Source organism: Meles meles, chromosome 3, assembly GCF_922984935.1.
Source record: "Meles meles chromosome 3, mMelMel3.1 paternal haplotype, whole genome shotgun sequence".
NCBI classification, from domain to species: Eukaryota; Metazoa; Chordata; class Mammalia; order Carnivora; family Mustelidae; genus Meles; species Meles meles.
The window spans coordinates 29145939-29162348 of record NC_060068.1 but is presented as its reverse complement, the minus strand read 5'-3'; the positions used below and the strand labels follow the sequence as shown (position 1 = coordinate 29162348).

Genomic DNA, 16410 nt, shown 5'->3' with positions numbered 1-16410 from the left:
TCAGACTTGTCTATGTTTTACTATGACAATTGCAATTCTTCTTTAATTCCTGAATAAACCCATTTTGCTGGTAAAATGACTATCTGTTTTACTTTTAATGTAGTCAAAAGTGACCATGGCACTAACTTTGTGGATTGAGTTGCAGAAACAGGTAAGAAGGACATGATATACAATTAAGAAGCTCTTGAATATGAATATAAGATTTGCAATTTTTGTGTATCCAGTAGGAAACCAAAATTGTGGAATGATAGCATCATACTTAGGTTTTAGGAAAATAACTTGGGTAATAATGTGTAAGGATAGATTTTATATTTGGAAAAGACTCAAGTCATGACAATATTTAAAAAGAAATTTGAAAAGGCCAAAGAGAGATATTAGGATATTGATGTTGGGCTATGAATCAAAAGTTGGGGGATGGACCTCTAAAAAATAACTTTTTCTACAAAAATTAATACTTCTACATAACCTCTTTAGGACAGACTTGAAGAAATTTAAGTGTATTAAACCTTGTGAATATAAGTTCATTTATATTAGCATAAAAATTCATATTAGCAAGGTCATATTAATATTTTAGATGTAGCAGAAACCTTAAATTTCTGGTTCATACAGTGACTACCTAATTTTTTTATTTCCATGACTCTAAATAAATAAGTTCTTTAAGTACTAACAACTTACTAAGTTCATTTATATATATATATATATATTTATTTGAATGTACAACAAATTGTAAAATTTTCTCATATTTCAACACAGATAATCTCAGTATTTTTACTGAAAAATTTAAGAATTCCATATAAAATAAGCCTCCTCAAATAAGTTTTATTAAAGGATTTAGGATGAGATTAATTCAAGATGCCAATTATAATTAAGATGAAGGAAGATATCAGGTAAGCAAATTTATAAACATCACATTCTTATGTTTGTCTTGCTTGTTACTTCACATCCTACTACCCATATTTTATACATCACAAATATATATTTTATATACCATAAATACTTTTTTAAAAATATTTTATTTATTTATTTGACAGAGAGAGAGAGAGATCACAAATAGGCAGAGAGGTAGGCAGAGAGAGAGGGGAAAGAAGGCTCCCTGCCAAACAGAGAGCCTGATGCGAGGCTCGATCTCAGGACCCTGAGAACATGACCTGACCTGAAGGCAGAGGCTTAATCCACTGAACCACCCAGGCGCCCCTACCATATATACTTTTAAAATATTTTATTGGATGCCTAAGTTTGTGCTAACATAGCAACCATTGTCCTCATCTGGTTATTAGGCACTTAAGATGCTTATAGTCAAAATTGCAATGTGTTCTAATTACAAAATACACACAAGTTTATGAAAACTTAAACTGTAAACAAAATAAAAGATCACATTAATAATTTTATGTTGATTAAATATAAAAATCAAATCATGCCCATATTAGTAGAAATATGCACAAACATAGCATATAATATAGTACATATCATTAATATCACTGTTAATTTCAGTACTAATTTTAATGTTTCAAATTAAATCAATATATTACTTAAACCAATTTCACTTATCAAATGTGGCTGCTACAAATGTTTAAATTGCTTATAGCTCACATTATGTTTCTATTAGGTAGTGCTTCTCTGCGGTGTTCTAATTAATCTGGAAAATGAAAATAAGAGAAAGGACAGCCATGATTATTCTTTCTTGGTAGAGAATATCCCAAAGTCTCTTGGCCCCTAGGACTTCCTTAATCCCCTAAGGGGATTGAGCATAGGGGTGAGTATGGTGTAGAAGACTGCCAGAATCTTATCTTCTGCTGGTGACCGAAAATTCCTGGGCAGAAGGTAGGTGTAGACAAAAGGTGCATAGTAAAAGGCCACTACAGTTAAATGTGTTGAACAGGTGGTGAAGGCCTTTTTTCTTCCTTCCTTTGAGCGCATGTGGTAAACAGCAAAAAGAACCCATCCATAGGAAGCAGTGATGCCAAGGAAAGGAAAGAGGAGAAACAGACTTGTACTCACAAAAACCATGTACTCATAGACCCAGGTGTCTATATAGGCCAAAGGCAACATGGCTGGTACATCACAGAAGAAGTGATCAATGGCCCTGGACTGGCAGCAAGGAATATGGAGGGCATGGACAGTGTGTGCCAAGGAGTTGATAGACCCCCAAACCCAAGATCCTATGATCATTTTCACACACATCATTTTACTCATATGGATGGGATAATGGAGGGGATGGCAGATGGCCACATAACGGTCATAGGCCATGGAGGACAAGAGTAAACCTTCAGAACATGCCATGGTCAGGAAGAAGAAGCTTTGCACCCCACATCCCAGGAAGGAGATATGTTTTTGGCCAGACAGGAAGTTGAATGCCATCTTTGGGACAGTGGTGGTGATATACATTAGGTCTATGAGGGACTGCTGGCTGAGAAGAAAGTACATTGGTGTGTGAAGCCAGGGATCTAAGCGTATGAGATGAATCATGGTTGAGTTACCCACTGAGGCAAGAACGAATATGAAGAAGATAAGGAACAAGAGAAGCAGGCCAGTTTGATTGGAGGGAAACAACCCCAACAGAATGAAATCATCTGAAGTTTGGTTCCATTTCTCCATGAAACTGTACTGTTTTAATTCCTTTGAAAGAAAAAGACAAAAACAAAGCACAAACCAAAAAATAGACAAAACAGGGTTAGAAAAGGGAACTCTTATTTTATGAATGTTTGTTTAGAATGAATTTTCTTTTTTTTCAATACCGAAGCTTCCATAGAATCAAGTTTAATAACTGAATTCAATGCTTCCTTCCAATTTTTTTTGGTAAGCACTACAACAATTGATCTTAAGTATAAAGCCTAGTATTACAGCCAACAAAAAATAAACCACATAACTAAAACATTATTCTCTCTATAACTCTTGGCTATGCACATCTCTCAGAATTTACAAAATGTCATAGGAATCTCTGTTTCCTAGTGTCTCTCAACACAACATATTTATGGTAATAACTGTATTATGTGACTCAAAAACTTTGCATATGCTAAATTCTAAGTCGTCTATTATATAGCTCTCTACTACATCATTAATTTCTGGTCTTCTCCAAATGACACTACTGCAGCCAGGAAAATGTTCATACTCTACCTCTGATATTCTTTTTATTTCTGTGCCTTCCTTAAAAATATGTCCACCACCCAAAATCACTAGTCTTGAACTCTAAAAATTTTGCAGACTTTGTGAGATCCACACTAATTGTAAAGTATTTGAATATTCTCTCTTCCATTAATGATCTTTACATTTTTCGAAGCTCTACAGAACCCAAAGTCAAATGCACAGATTTTCATTCCTAATTTTATTTTCTTGAATAATTATTACTCTTTTATAAAAGACCTGTCTTAATTCCAGATTTGGGACTAGGTCAAGGCATGCTAGTATTAGAGAAGATACTTTTTCCCCTTTTCTGTACTTTAGTTTCTATACAGCAGATGGCAGCATAGCCAATCAATTGAAAAGCTCTTCCAGAGACACATGTAGAAGCAGGAAAATACTCTTGAATTGTAGTTTAAACGTTTGTAATTACCCTCATTGGGCTTAGGAGTGGCAATAATAGCCTGGTGATGGGTATTAAGGAGGGCACATATTGCATGGAGCACTGGGTGTTATATGCAAACAATGAATTATGTAACACTACATCAAAAACTAATGATGTATTGTATGGTGATAACATATTTTAATATTATATTATATTATACTTAATATTTTAATGACATACATTTTGATGTGCTTAATTTCATCTTAAAAGCTGGGAACAGTTTTAGTACATTAAAACATTAGTGTGAAAATTAAAAATACTATACAATCACAACTCTGTGAACACATATCCACAAAAAATAAAAGTGTTTGAACTAAGGAACAAAATGAATGGCAATATTAATATCCTGTGTTAATTATTTAGAACAATCAATAAAACATTTATTTTCTGGAAAAATTTTCTAGCTTCTAATGTCCACTCCTCTCATTGAAAATTTTTATGTGTAACTCAATATTTTATAGGTTTTTTTCTCTTTGTCAACTCAATTCTGGGAGTTTATTCTTTTATTTTTTAAATTTAATTTAGTGTAATTAATGTTTTATTTACATATAATGTATTATTTGCTTCAGGGGTACAGTTTTTTCCTTTTCTTCATTCATTCCCCCAAACATGCATAAACTATGATTACAGCTCTTATACTTCCTTTTTATTTCTTCCTTTATCTAGATTTGAAGTGATAGGGGACTTTCTGCTCTCTGTGAGTTCTTTTCTCTGAGGGAGACATCTGATGCCCTGTTACATACAAGAGTTGGGTAATATTGGGTTACTGATTTTTCAACAGTAAAGAAAATGAATTAATAGTTTGCTATAATTATTTGCATCTTATGAACTTAAGTCAAATATTACCTTATGTAATATTGGTAATCATGAGTCAAAGTGTGAAAAAACTTGTAATAGAGAGATGGGAGCACGTTTTTTAGTTCAATTGTTGACACAGGCTAACAAGATATACATAGTAATATAAGAGGTGAACCTTATCTTTGGACATGGGTGTTAGACCTTTGCTTTTTATAACTTTCTAAAAATAAAAACTGATAACCCAATATATGTCTAAAAAAATACAGCCACCATAATTATAAAACATGAATTCTCTCCAACAATATTCACTAAGTTGTTTTTTTGTTTTTTTTTTTTTTTGTTTTTTTTTTTTTTATTGTATGGCAGTGCTGTTAGGTACTGAGGTGCTTTGATGATTAAAATACCCACAATTCTACAATAATGTAGTTAAAGTTTAGTAAGTGATACAGACAAGAGAATGACAAACTCTTACCTGCAATCCAATGTTGTAAATTAATTAATTCTATTAAAAAAGTTTGTATAAATGACTAAAAAGACAGATGGAAAAGGGCACTCAAAAAAAAAAAAAAAAGAAAGAAAAGAAAAGAAAAGAAAAAGCCAATCTGCAGAAGCAACATTCACACAGGTCTGGTTAAAGAATTTTCATCTTGAGTGAACACAGGTAAATAGTGAAACATATTTAGTTTTTCAGGCAATAGTGTTGACACCAGGGTTTTAGGGTGTTAGGACATTTGTATAGGAAATATCAGACCATCGAATGACTTGGATTTTGTTCTGGGTGACATGAGAAGTCAGTGAGAGTAGCATAATTTTATCTACATTTCTAGAAGTAATGCAAGATGCTCTGGGTGAGTGGGGATTTGCAAGGAGTGCATGTAGGAGACTAGTGATAAAGGAAACAAAACATTTCCAGAAGTAGAATATGGCAGCATTTCCATATGGTGGTATTAGTTATTCACAGGGGTTAGACTCTACATATTTAATGTTGATCCTTCTTCTAGTGACAATTAAATTCAATGATAAATGCACATCCCTTGGGATATACCATGGTTGTAAGTGCAGGATGCCTAGCAAATATTAACCTGTTATGACTTGTTATGTCTAACCTCTTATGACCTTCAACAGGGTGCTGATACAGAAACATCAGTAAAATGGTTGCATATTCCATAATTTGTTCATGTCCATCTCCACCACCAGACATTTGAACTTGTCCCTTTATGCTGGGGATTATTTTAATTTTAAATAGAAACTCGTAAAGCCTGGACAAATCAGGAGCATTGATCACCCATTTGGGAATAATGTAGTATTTGATGAACATTCTTTCTTTATGGTCTCATACTGCAACTACTTCATAATGCCTCAAAACACGTTATTTGCCTGATGAAATGAACCAAAATTTGTCTTAGATCTCAATTAGTATAATCTTTCATACTTTGAAAAGGTGACCAGAACATGTGGCCTGAAAATAAGGAGAAAATAGGCTTTGCGGTACTTTCCTCCTTTCTTTGTTTAGTTAAAATGTAGGGGAAGAAATGCATCAACCAGTTCTCCCAGGAGATGTGTTTCCAATAACAAGTACTGAACAGGTAGATCAGATGTTTATGTATTCCACCAGTCAATTTATAAGGAGACATGTATGCATTTTGATTTTCTGTTGCATAAATTAGAGTTCAGAATGTCATAAAGATTCTTTAATGATCGCTGCAATCATTATTATATATCCTAATTGACAACCGGCATCTTTTCAGGCAATGGAAACCAATCGTTACTTTCAGGATCCTGTAAATCTGGGACTTAAAGATTTCAGGACATGGCACATAGAAGCTAGAGTCCATCTATTTTCATTGAGACCAAACAGATTTCTTTGCTGGGTTTGGGAGCATATTTAATTCACTGGAATCACATGAAACACCACTCCGTTTACATTATGGCTTAGAGAGTATTGTTCTTGTAGCTACAAATTGAGTCTACCTTGAATGTTTCCCATGATCATCTTAAGAAGTATATTGCTGGCTTTCATATAGTTAAAAGGAAAAAAAAAATCCTCAACTTACAGGACTTCTATATGCAAATGTGCCTATCCCCAATCCTAAATTCACTTACAAAAGTTATATGCCAAGCACACTTTAAAAGTTTTATAGACAATCAGCCCAAGACCAATAAGCAAACTGTTAATCTGAGTCTCAGTTAATTCAGTCACATCAATGTTATAGGATGTCTATGAAGATGGAATTAAGTGAGTTCTCTGTGTTTGACACATAGTCACTTTTCAATAGGTGCCTATCTCCTTTGTCCATTTCATATCTTAACCATTGAGAAGCTTTAGCTCCAGATAAATCAAATGACTTAATTAAGATCACAAACACCACTCCAGGGCTACATATTGCATAATTATATCAGGGTCTCCTTATCTTTCTCTTTTCCCCTCTCTTCTCTCATCCCACTCTCTCTTTACATTTTAAGTTCACTCTTGGCTTTTCCAGTTGTTTATTGAACTTCCTTTTCTTTACACAGCAGAAATTATTTCTCTAATCTCCAAAATATTTTCTGGGTTTATGTAACACAAATCAACTTGATTCAGTAGTATTACTATGAATCACCTTGTCTGAAATTCTTGAGTTCGTATTTTGGCAGAGGATATCTTTATATTGAAACGAGTGCCTGTTAACAGTCCACTGAGTCATTAAAAACGTTTAGGCACCAAACTTTGCTGACATGGTCACTGAGACTATGCCACAAGGTCATGTTACTGATCACTAGGTTCTGCATCAGATCAAAATTCTCTAACAGTGAAGGACTTTTCTTCATATGCTAAAATTTAGGAGAGGGGAAATTACCAAGGACACTTTGTAACATCAGTCACTCACTTCCATTGCTCCTCAGTCTCTTTGGTGTAAAACCAATAGCCAGCCACATTTACAGTCCTGTTGCACAGATCTTGTTGGAATCAGAAATTAACTTACATTTCCCTAGTGAAACTTCCCCTGCCTTTCACATGTAATAATTAATTAAAACATCTTCCTGTCCTATTACCTTGTCCAGGGAAAGCAGACTAAGACATTTCACACCTAATCCTCGCAGGTTCTACTGTTGGAAGATGGAAGGATGAGTTGCTATATTTTATATGCAAAACCTTACATCACCAAGCCTCAGATATTCTTCATTCTCCTGTAATTGATCCGCAATGTCCAAGTCCACAAGGGCCAAAATCTTAGAAAATTCACATGACTTTGATTACTTAGAGATCAACTCAGTTCTGCACATAAATAGAATGAAGTAATCAACCCAATCAATGCAGTTGCATTCTGCTGATCAGAATTAGACTGAAAAGGGATGCATTTGATTATTCTATAACATTATTTGAGAACTATAAGAGAGGCCAGATAATGCTTTCTGAAATTTTGTAAATAGTTGAACTAAGGATTAAAGAGATGCAGGAAGTGGGGTATCTGGGTGGCATAGTAGGTTAAGCATCTGCCTTTGACTCAGGTCATGTTTTCAGGGTCCTGGGATGGAGAACCTTGTCCAGCTCCCTGCTTAACAGGGAGTCTGCTTCTTCCTCTCCATCTGTCCCTCACCCAGTCATTCTCTCTCTCTCTCTCTCTCTCTCTCTTCCAATTTCTCCCAAATGAATAAATAAAATAATTTAATAATGAATGTATAAGTGCTCAGATAAATAATAACAGATATAGGGACAGTCTCTTACCCTCTGTTTACTAAGATGCAGAATTATGGGTGAACATGAATAAATGAAATAATGCTTTGTCAAAACACTTTCTTCTGTTTGTAGAGGTATACGACAGTTGATCCATGAACACATTAATTTGGACAGGTGTCCTAACTGAAGTGGCAAGTTAGTTCTTAGAGACAGTGCAATAAAATAAGAACTTATACTCAGAGAGAAAAGTTTATTGTAGAAGACACCACTGATTAGAAATTGGACTGGTGAAAATCACTTAAACTTCTACCTTATTGTGAAGTTTTAAATTGGTTCTAGTCGATATTCTAATAAATAAATGGGGGATATATGTTAAATATTTACAAGTATCTGCTGCAGAGGAAAGATACAATAGATTTTAGGACCTCATATTCTACTCAATCCACAGATTTATAACTCAAAGAAGTGTGAATTAAAAGTAATTTTGAACTCTTACTTTTTATCCATTCATCTTTTGAAGGGCATCCAGGCTCCATCCACAGTTTGGGTATTATGGACATTTCTGCTATGAACATTGGGGTACAGATGGCCCTTCTTTTCACTACATCTGTATCTCTGGGGTAAATACCCAGTAGTGCAATTGCAGGGTCATACGGAAGCTCTATTTTTAATTTCTTGAGGAATCTCCACACTGTTCTCCAAAGTGCCTGCACCAACTTGCATTCACACCAACGGTGGAAGAGGGTTCCCCTTTCTCCACATCCTCTCCATCACACGTTGTTTCCTGTCTTGCTAATTTTGGCCATTATAACGGTGAAAGGTGATATCTCAATGTGGTTTTAATTTGAATCTCCCTGATGGCTAGTGATGATGAGCATTTTTTCATGTGTCGTATAGACATTTACATGTCTTCTATGGAGAAGTGTCCGTTCATATCGTCTGCCAATTTTTTGATATGATTATCTGTTTTATGTGTGTTGAATTTGAGGAGTTCTTTATAGATCCTGGATATCAGCCCTTTCTCTGTATTGTCATTTGTGAATATCTTCTCCCATTCCATGGGTTGTTTCTCTGTTTTGTTGACTGTTTCCTTTGCTGTGCAGAAGCTTTTGATCTTGACGAAGTCCCAAAAATTCATTTCCGCTTTTGTTTCCTTTGTCTTTGGAGACATATCTTGAAAGAAGTTGCTGTGGCTGATATCGAAGAGGTTACTGCCTATGTTCTCCGCTAGGATTCTGATGGATTCCTGTCTCACATTGAGGTCTTTTATTCATTTCAAGTTTATCTTTGTGTATGGTGTAAGAGAATGGTCGAGTTTTATTCTTCTACATATAGCTCTACAATTTTCCCAGCACCATTTATTGAAGGGACTGTCTTTTTTCCACCGTATATTTTTTTCTGCTTTGTCAAAGATTATTTGACCATATCAGGTCCATATATGGATGCTCTACTCTGTTCCACTGGCCTATGTGTCTCTTTTTCTGCTAGTATCATGCTGTCTTTGTGATCATACCTTTGCAGTAAAGCTTGAAATCAGGCAACGCGATTCCCCCAGTTTTGTTTTTATTTTTCAACATTTCCTTAGCAATTTGGAGTCTCTTCTGATTCCATACAAATTTTAGGATTGTTTCCTCAGCGCTTTGAAAATGTTATATATTTATGTGTGTGTGTGTATATATATATATATGTGTGTGTGTGTGTGTGTGTGTGTGTGTGTGTATATGTGTGTGTGTGTGTGTGTGTGTGTGTGTGTGTGAGAGAGAGAGAGAGAGAGAGAGAGAGAGATGGCAAATATGATGAAATACAAAAGTGGAGAAATTAATTACACCATTTTATATTTGATGATGGGATATGTAATAGACACATACATTTTGGTTGTTACCTTCTTTTATTAAAATATAAATGTTTCCCTCTCTTGTGTTGTTGTACTCTTTGTTTTTATCTTGCTAAAACTGCAAGTCAGATAAGCCCCACTCTCAAACTGTTATAAGACTCACAAAAATCAATTTAAATAAATTAAACATGGCTGGAGAAATGTCAGAACTTGCTGACAAATCTTACTTCTGATTTATGAACACATTTTTTTTAAGTTGATTCCTCTGCAATATCACAATGTAGACATATTTTCTGCAGGATTTCCCCAAACTATTAATCCACATTGCATATTGCTGAACTCAGATAGGAAAAGAAAATAAATATATTAAGAAAACACAATCAGAACTGAAATTAGCCTGCTGCTAACTGTATTAGTGTTTCCCATTATTGATGCATATAATTAGTTTTTCTTCCTTTGAAAATGCATGAAATGACACTGCTGTTCCCCAAATCCCCTCCTTCTTTGTGCACAGGACTCATTCCTTCTCACCAAATCCTGTTTCCATTTCCATCTTTGCTGTGTCACTCATGTGTAATGACAGTAAAGGTATGGATCTTGCCCTTCAAACTCATAAAAACTGAAGACACTGACCAGATATTGATCATATCTTTTTTCCTGTAGAGATGGGAGTCACTCATTATTCAGGTGGAGTGATGCTGAATTTTAAGTGTAAATCACATAGCTGTGATCATTGAGAAAATCCAGAGTGTGACGATTAACTGTGATGGTGCCCCCATGAAGCCTGGGGGTTCAGAACAAGTTGACAAATTCTTCAAAGGTCCTAAAGAGATGACCAGGTTTTGAATTCTGAGATTATGTGAGTAGAGGAGTTTTAGTGGTGACCAAATATATATAATAGAATATAATAAATAGTTGTAGATGTCTAGGGCAAAATAAATGAACTAAATGAGCCAGATAATGGATTAGTACAAGATCATTATTTTTGGTAATAGCTACATGACTAGCTAGGGATTTGGGGAAAAGGAATGTAAAAACGGTTACATTTCAGGGATAGGGACATTTTGAATATATATATATCCCTGTGCTGTATGTGCTCACCTCTGGAGAGCATAACTTCACAGAACGCTGCAACAATGTAGTGGAAATATTATTTTTCCTGAAATGTGCCCACATCTTTCTCCAGCAAATCTGGTCCTTACTTTTTGGATTCTTTTTCATAGTGACCATAGGGGCTTGAATGGAGTCAATACATGAGCCCAACTAAATAAACTTGGCTCCACTAAGGCTGATTTGATTTATACACAACCTCCGAGTAAGGTAAATCAAAGGTATGCCACTCATATGTTAATATTCACTGAGGAAATTAGACAGTCACCTGAGATAGAATGATTATATTGGACTGTTCAGTTGCATGGGGGCAAAAGCTTTTTCTCTAATACGTGGGCACATGTTTTATCCTTTTTATGTGATAGACTGCATATTTGCTTTTATGTACAATAGGTTCTTTCAGGATTATGTTTAATTCTCTCATTCATGGGCATAAATAGTACTTTACCATAGAATTCTATATGTATATCATTGCTGGCTGGCAACTATTATTATTATTATTATTATTATTATATGAAAAGGAAAGTTACCAATAGACTTATTCCCATGAAAGTCAGTTTTTTTATGGTATGAACCATCACCGAGAAATGTCTGTCCTGACACAAGATTGGAAATTACTGGTGAAATATCAGTTATAGAACCAACTGGGAAAAACACTCTACAAAATATTTTTCTACAGGCTATAATATATGAATTAAGTGTCTCCATGTTGTGCTCCCTTACCAAATAATAGAAGTAAAAGTGCCTGATTTTATTACTACACAAAATAACCCACTTTAATATGCATTGAATTCTGTCCCTGCCATCTTGGGTCATCAAGGTGATCAGCATTTTTCTTTTTTTTTTTTTTAAGATTTTATTTATTTATTTATTTATTTATTTATTTATTTGACACAGAGAGAGATCACAAGTAGGCAGAGAGGCAGACAGAGAGAGGGGGAAGCAGGCTCCCTGATGAACGAGAGTCTGATGAAGGGCTTGATCCTGGGGCCTTGAGATTATGACCTGAGCCACGGGCAGAGGCTTAACCCACTGAGTCTCCCAGGCACCATGAGGTGATCAGTCTTAATGTTAAAGGAAGAAATAAATACTCAGTTACACAGATCAAAATACTGGATCTAATTGTTTAGAACTGAAACTCTACATAGTCACTTAGTGCTTCTTACAAGTTAAAAGAAAAAAAGTAAAAAAAAAATTAAAAAGATATTATGAAACTTGAAAAAAAAGATTCACATCCAAAAGAAATGAAGATTAGAATTATCTTGCAATCTTAGCCAGCCAAAATGTCATCAGATAATAAACAGAACTCGAAATGTGTGACCAAAGGAAGCAGTCAAAATTAACAGGATTTGTATTTAGCTGTGAAAAAAAGGTCTGTAATATATATATATATAGAATATATAATATATATAATATATATAGTTTAATTATTTATATATATTTATATATATAAATATTTATATACACATAAATATTTATATACATATATATATTGTTTAATTATTTTCCTCTTCCTCCACCACATGAAGAATACTGCTGGTGGGTTTGATTCTATGTGTTATGTGAGAGTATAGTCAAATTCCCATCATCACATGTTAGTTGAAAATCTTTTTACAAATTTAGTCAGGATTTCGTTGATCCATGTGTTATTTAAAACTATATGGTTTAGGGGCAACTGGTGACTCAGTGGCTTAAGCCTCTGACTGTGGCTCAGGTCATGATCTCGAGGACCTGGGATCAAGCACTTCATTAGCTCTCTATTCATCAGGGAGCCTGCTTCCCCCTCTCTCTGCCTGCCTCTCTGCCTACTTGTGATCTCTCTCTGTGTCAAATAAATAAATAAAATCTTTTTTAAAAAACCATATGGTTTAACATCTAAATATTTGAAGGTTTTCCAACTACCAATGTGGTCCATTTTGGCAGATGATGCATGTGAGCTTGAGAAGCATGTGTAATCTGCTGTTGTTGGATGTAGTCTGTAGATGCCAGTTATTTCCAAACAATTGATGGTACAGTTAAGTTCAACTATGATCCTACTGACTTTCTGTCTACTGGATATATCATCATTGACAGAGAGCTATGAAAGTGTTCAACATCAATTCTGTAAATTCTATAGATTTTTGCAGTTCTACAACTTTTTGCTTCACGTATTTTGGCACATTGTTGTTAGGCATATACACACATTAAAGAAATAACCCTTTACCATTATATCCCATTTTATCCTTGTTAATTTCTTTTTTGCTCTGAAATTGACTTGGCCTGGAATTAATAAATCTACTATTAAGATTTTATATATATATATATACATATACATATATATATATGTACATATACATATATATATACATATACATATATATGTATATATATACATATATATGTATATATATACATATGTATATACATATACATGTATATATATGTGTATATACATATACATATATATATACATATACATATATATACACATATATATATATGTATGTATACATATATATATGTATATGAAATGAAAATGAAACATTTTTATGTTTCCTTATTTAAAATTCTATGTATCTTTATTTAAAAATGAGTTCCTTGAAAAGAAATTAAAAAAAAGAAAAAATGAGCTCCTTGTAAACAAGTTGTGTTTTCTTTTTTGATCCACTATTTTTTTCCTCCTTTTCATTTCCTTTTTTTCTTTTTTTCCCTGTTTTTGAGAACAAAAGAAAGGCTCTAGTAAATCCTAGAGTGTCTGCAAAGAAAGCTGCCAACAAATTTTCCCATTCCCATATATACATGCTGCTTCTTCATCACATGCTGGAGTTTATTTCCCCTTAATTCAGAATCTTTTCAGAATCTAAATCCCCAAGATTTAGCGGAAATTTTCACCAGCATATAGTAGAAATAATTTAAGTGAAAGAGAGTTTGACAAGGTGTGTTTGTACGTCAATCTCTTCTTCTGTATCTATATAAGAAAACATTTAACACAAAGACAACTCATTGCCCAGTTTTGTTCACAAATGACAGAAGAAGCATGCAAAATTATGATTTAATGTAATTTTTCAACTTAAAAAAATAAGATAATATCTGATATATAGTGAAATACACCAGTAAGACATTGTACAGTCTAAACCCCAGATATATAGTATATAAATAGTGATGGTAGCAGTTCTCTGAACAATGGATCTCATTCATATTCCTTTCATTATACAAATCCACCATTCACCATAAAGCGTATATCCTGGGTTCCTGGGTTCCTGACTTTATTTAGAATAATTCCTTTTCAGCCAGACTGCCAACTAGCAAAAAAAAAAAAAAAAAAAAAAAAAAAAAAAAAAAAAAAAAACAAAAAAACAAACAAACGAAAGAACTTGTGTGAATTTGTCTGGAAAACCTCAGTCTGCATAAGAAAATAGTACTACTATTCACATCCTCTCAGCTTGAACTGAATCATATGGATCCATCCAACCTCAAAGGAGGCCTGGGAAATGTGATCCTATGTAACTATGTGTCTAAGAATTGCTTTAATTAAATTTGCTAGTTAGTCACCTTATCCAAGACATGGAAACAACGTGTGTGCACTGACAAATAATTCGATAAAGAAAACTGGTGTGTATAACATACATGCACACACACTGAAATGGTGTTCAGTTATGAAAATTGTGACAACATGGATGGATTATGAAGACATACCAAGTGAAATAAGTCAGACAGAGAATGATATATATCTTATGATTTCACTTATATGTGGAATCTAAAAACATGAATGCATATACATAGACTGTAGATAGTGGTTTGCAAGGGCTAAATAATTGGGAAAATGAGGAAATATTGGTCAAAGAATACAAACATTCAATTTTAAGGTGAATGCATTTGAGGATCTCATGTGCAATGTAATGACTATAATTTAAAATTCTGCACTGTATATTAAAAGTTGCTGTACTGAAAAGAATTTTTTTCCATTCAGATTTCTTTTTATATTATTTATTTATTTTCAGTGTAACAGTACTCATTGTTTTTACACCACACCCAGTGTTCCATGCAGTACGTTCCCTCCCTATTATCCACCACCTGGTTCCTCAACCACCAACCGCCCAGGCCTTCAAAACCCTCTGGTTGTTTTTCAGAGTCCATAGTCTCTCATGGTTCATCTCCCCTTCCAATTTCCCTCAACTCCGTTCTCCTTTCAATCTCCCCATATCCTCCATGTCCTTTGTTATGCTCCACAAATAAGTGAAACCATATGATACTTGACTCTCTCTGCTTGACTTATTTCGCTCAGCATAATCTCTTCCAGTCCCGTCCACGTTGCTACAAAAGTTGGGTATTCATCCTTTCTGATTGAGGCATAATACTCTATCATGTATATGGACATCTTCCTTATCCATTCGTCCGTTGAAGGGCGTCTTGGTCCTTTCCACAGTTTGGTGACCATAGAAATTGCTGCAATAAACATTGGGGTACAGATGGCCCTTCTTTTCACTACATCTGTATCTTTGGGGTAAATACCCAGCAGTGCAATTGCAGGGTCATAGGGAAGATCTATTCTTAATTTCTTCAGGAATCTCCACACTGTTCTCCAAAATGGCTGCACTAACTTGCATTCCCACCAACAGTGGAAGAGGGTTCCCCTTTCTCCACATCCTCTCCAACACACGTTGTTTCCTGTCTTGCTAATTTTGGCCATTCTAACTGGTGTCAGGTGGTATCTCAATGTGGCTTTAATTTGAATCTCCCTGATGGCTAGTGATGATGAACATTTTTTCATGTGTCTGATAGCCATTTGTATGTCTTCATTGGAGAAGTGTCTGTTCATATCTTCGGCCCATTTTTTTGATATGATTATCTGTTTTGTGTGTGTTGAGTTTGAGAAGTTCTTTATAGATCCTGGATATCAACCTTTTGTCTGTATTGTCATTTGCAAATATCTCCTCCCATTCCGTGGGTTGCCTTTTTGTTTTGTTGACTGTTTCCTTTGCTGTGCAGAAGCTCTTGATCTTGAAGTCCCAAAAGTCCATTTTTGCTTTTGTTTCCTTGGCCTTTGGAGACATATCTTGAAAGAAGTTGCTGTGGCTGATATCGAAGAGGTTACTGCCCATGTTCTCCTCTAGGATTCTGATAGATTCCTGTCTCCCCTTGAGGTCTTTTATCCATTTTGAGTTTATCTTTGTGTACGGTGTAAGAGAATGGTCAAGTTTCATTCTTCTACATATCACTGTCCAGTTTTCCCAGCACCATTTATTGAAGAGACTGTCTTTTTTCCATTGAATATTTTTTCCTGTTTTGTCGAAGATTGTTTCACCATAGAGTTGAGGGTCTATATCTGGGCTCTCCACTCTGTTCCACTGCTCTATGTGTCTGTTTTTATGCCAGTACCACGCTGTCTTGGTGATCACAGCTTTGTAGTAAAGCTTGAAATCGGATAACGTGATGCCGCCAGTTTTGTTTTTGTTTTTCAACATTTCC

The 16410-nt window shown here is 34.6% G+C and overlaps 1 protein-coding gene across 1 annotated transcript; it reads right to left on the bottom strand.

Moving 5' to 3' along the window:
- Positions 1-1713: 1713 nt before the first annotated feature.
- LOC123939192 (olfactory receptor 2L13-like) lies at positions 1714-2595 on the bottom strand. Its single transcript, XM_046001129.1, has one exon. The coding sequence runs from the start codon at positions 2593-2595 to the stop codon at positions 1714-1716; it is 882 nt and encodes a 293-aa protein (XP_045857085.1).
- Between the last annotated feature and the right edge of the window lie 13815 nt (positions 2596-16410).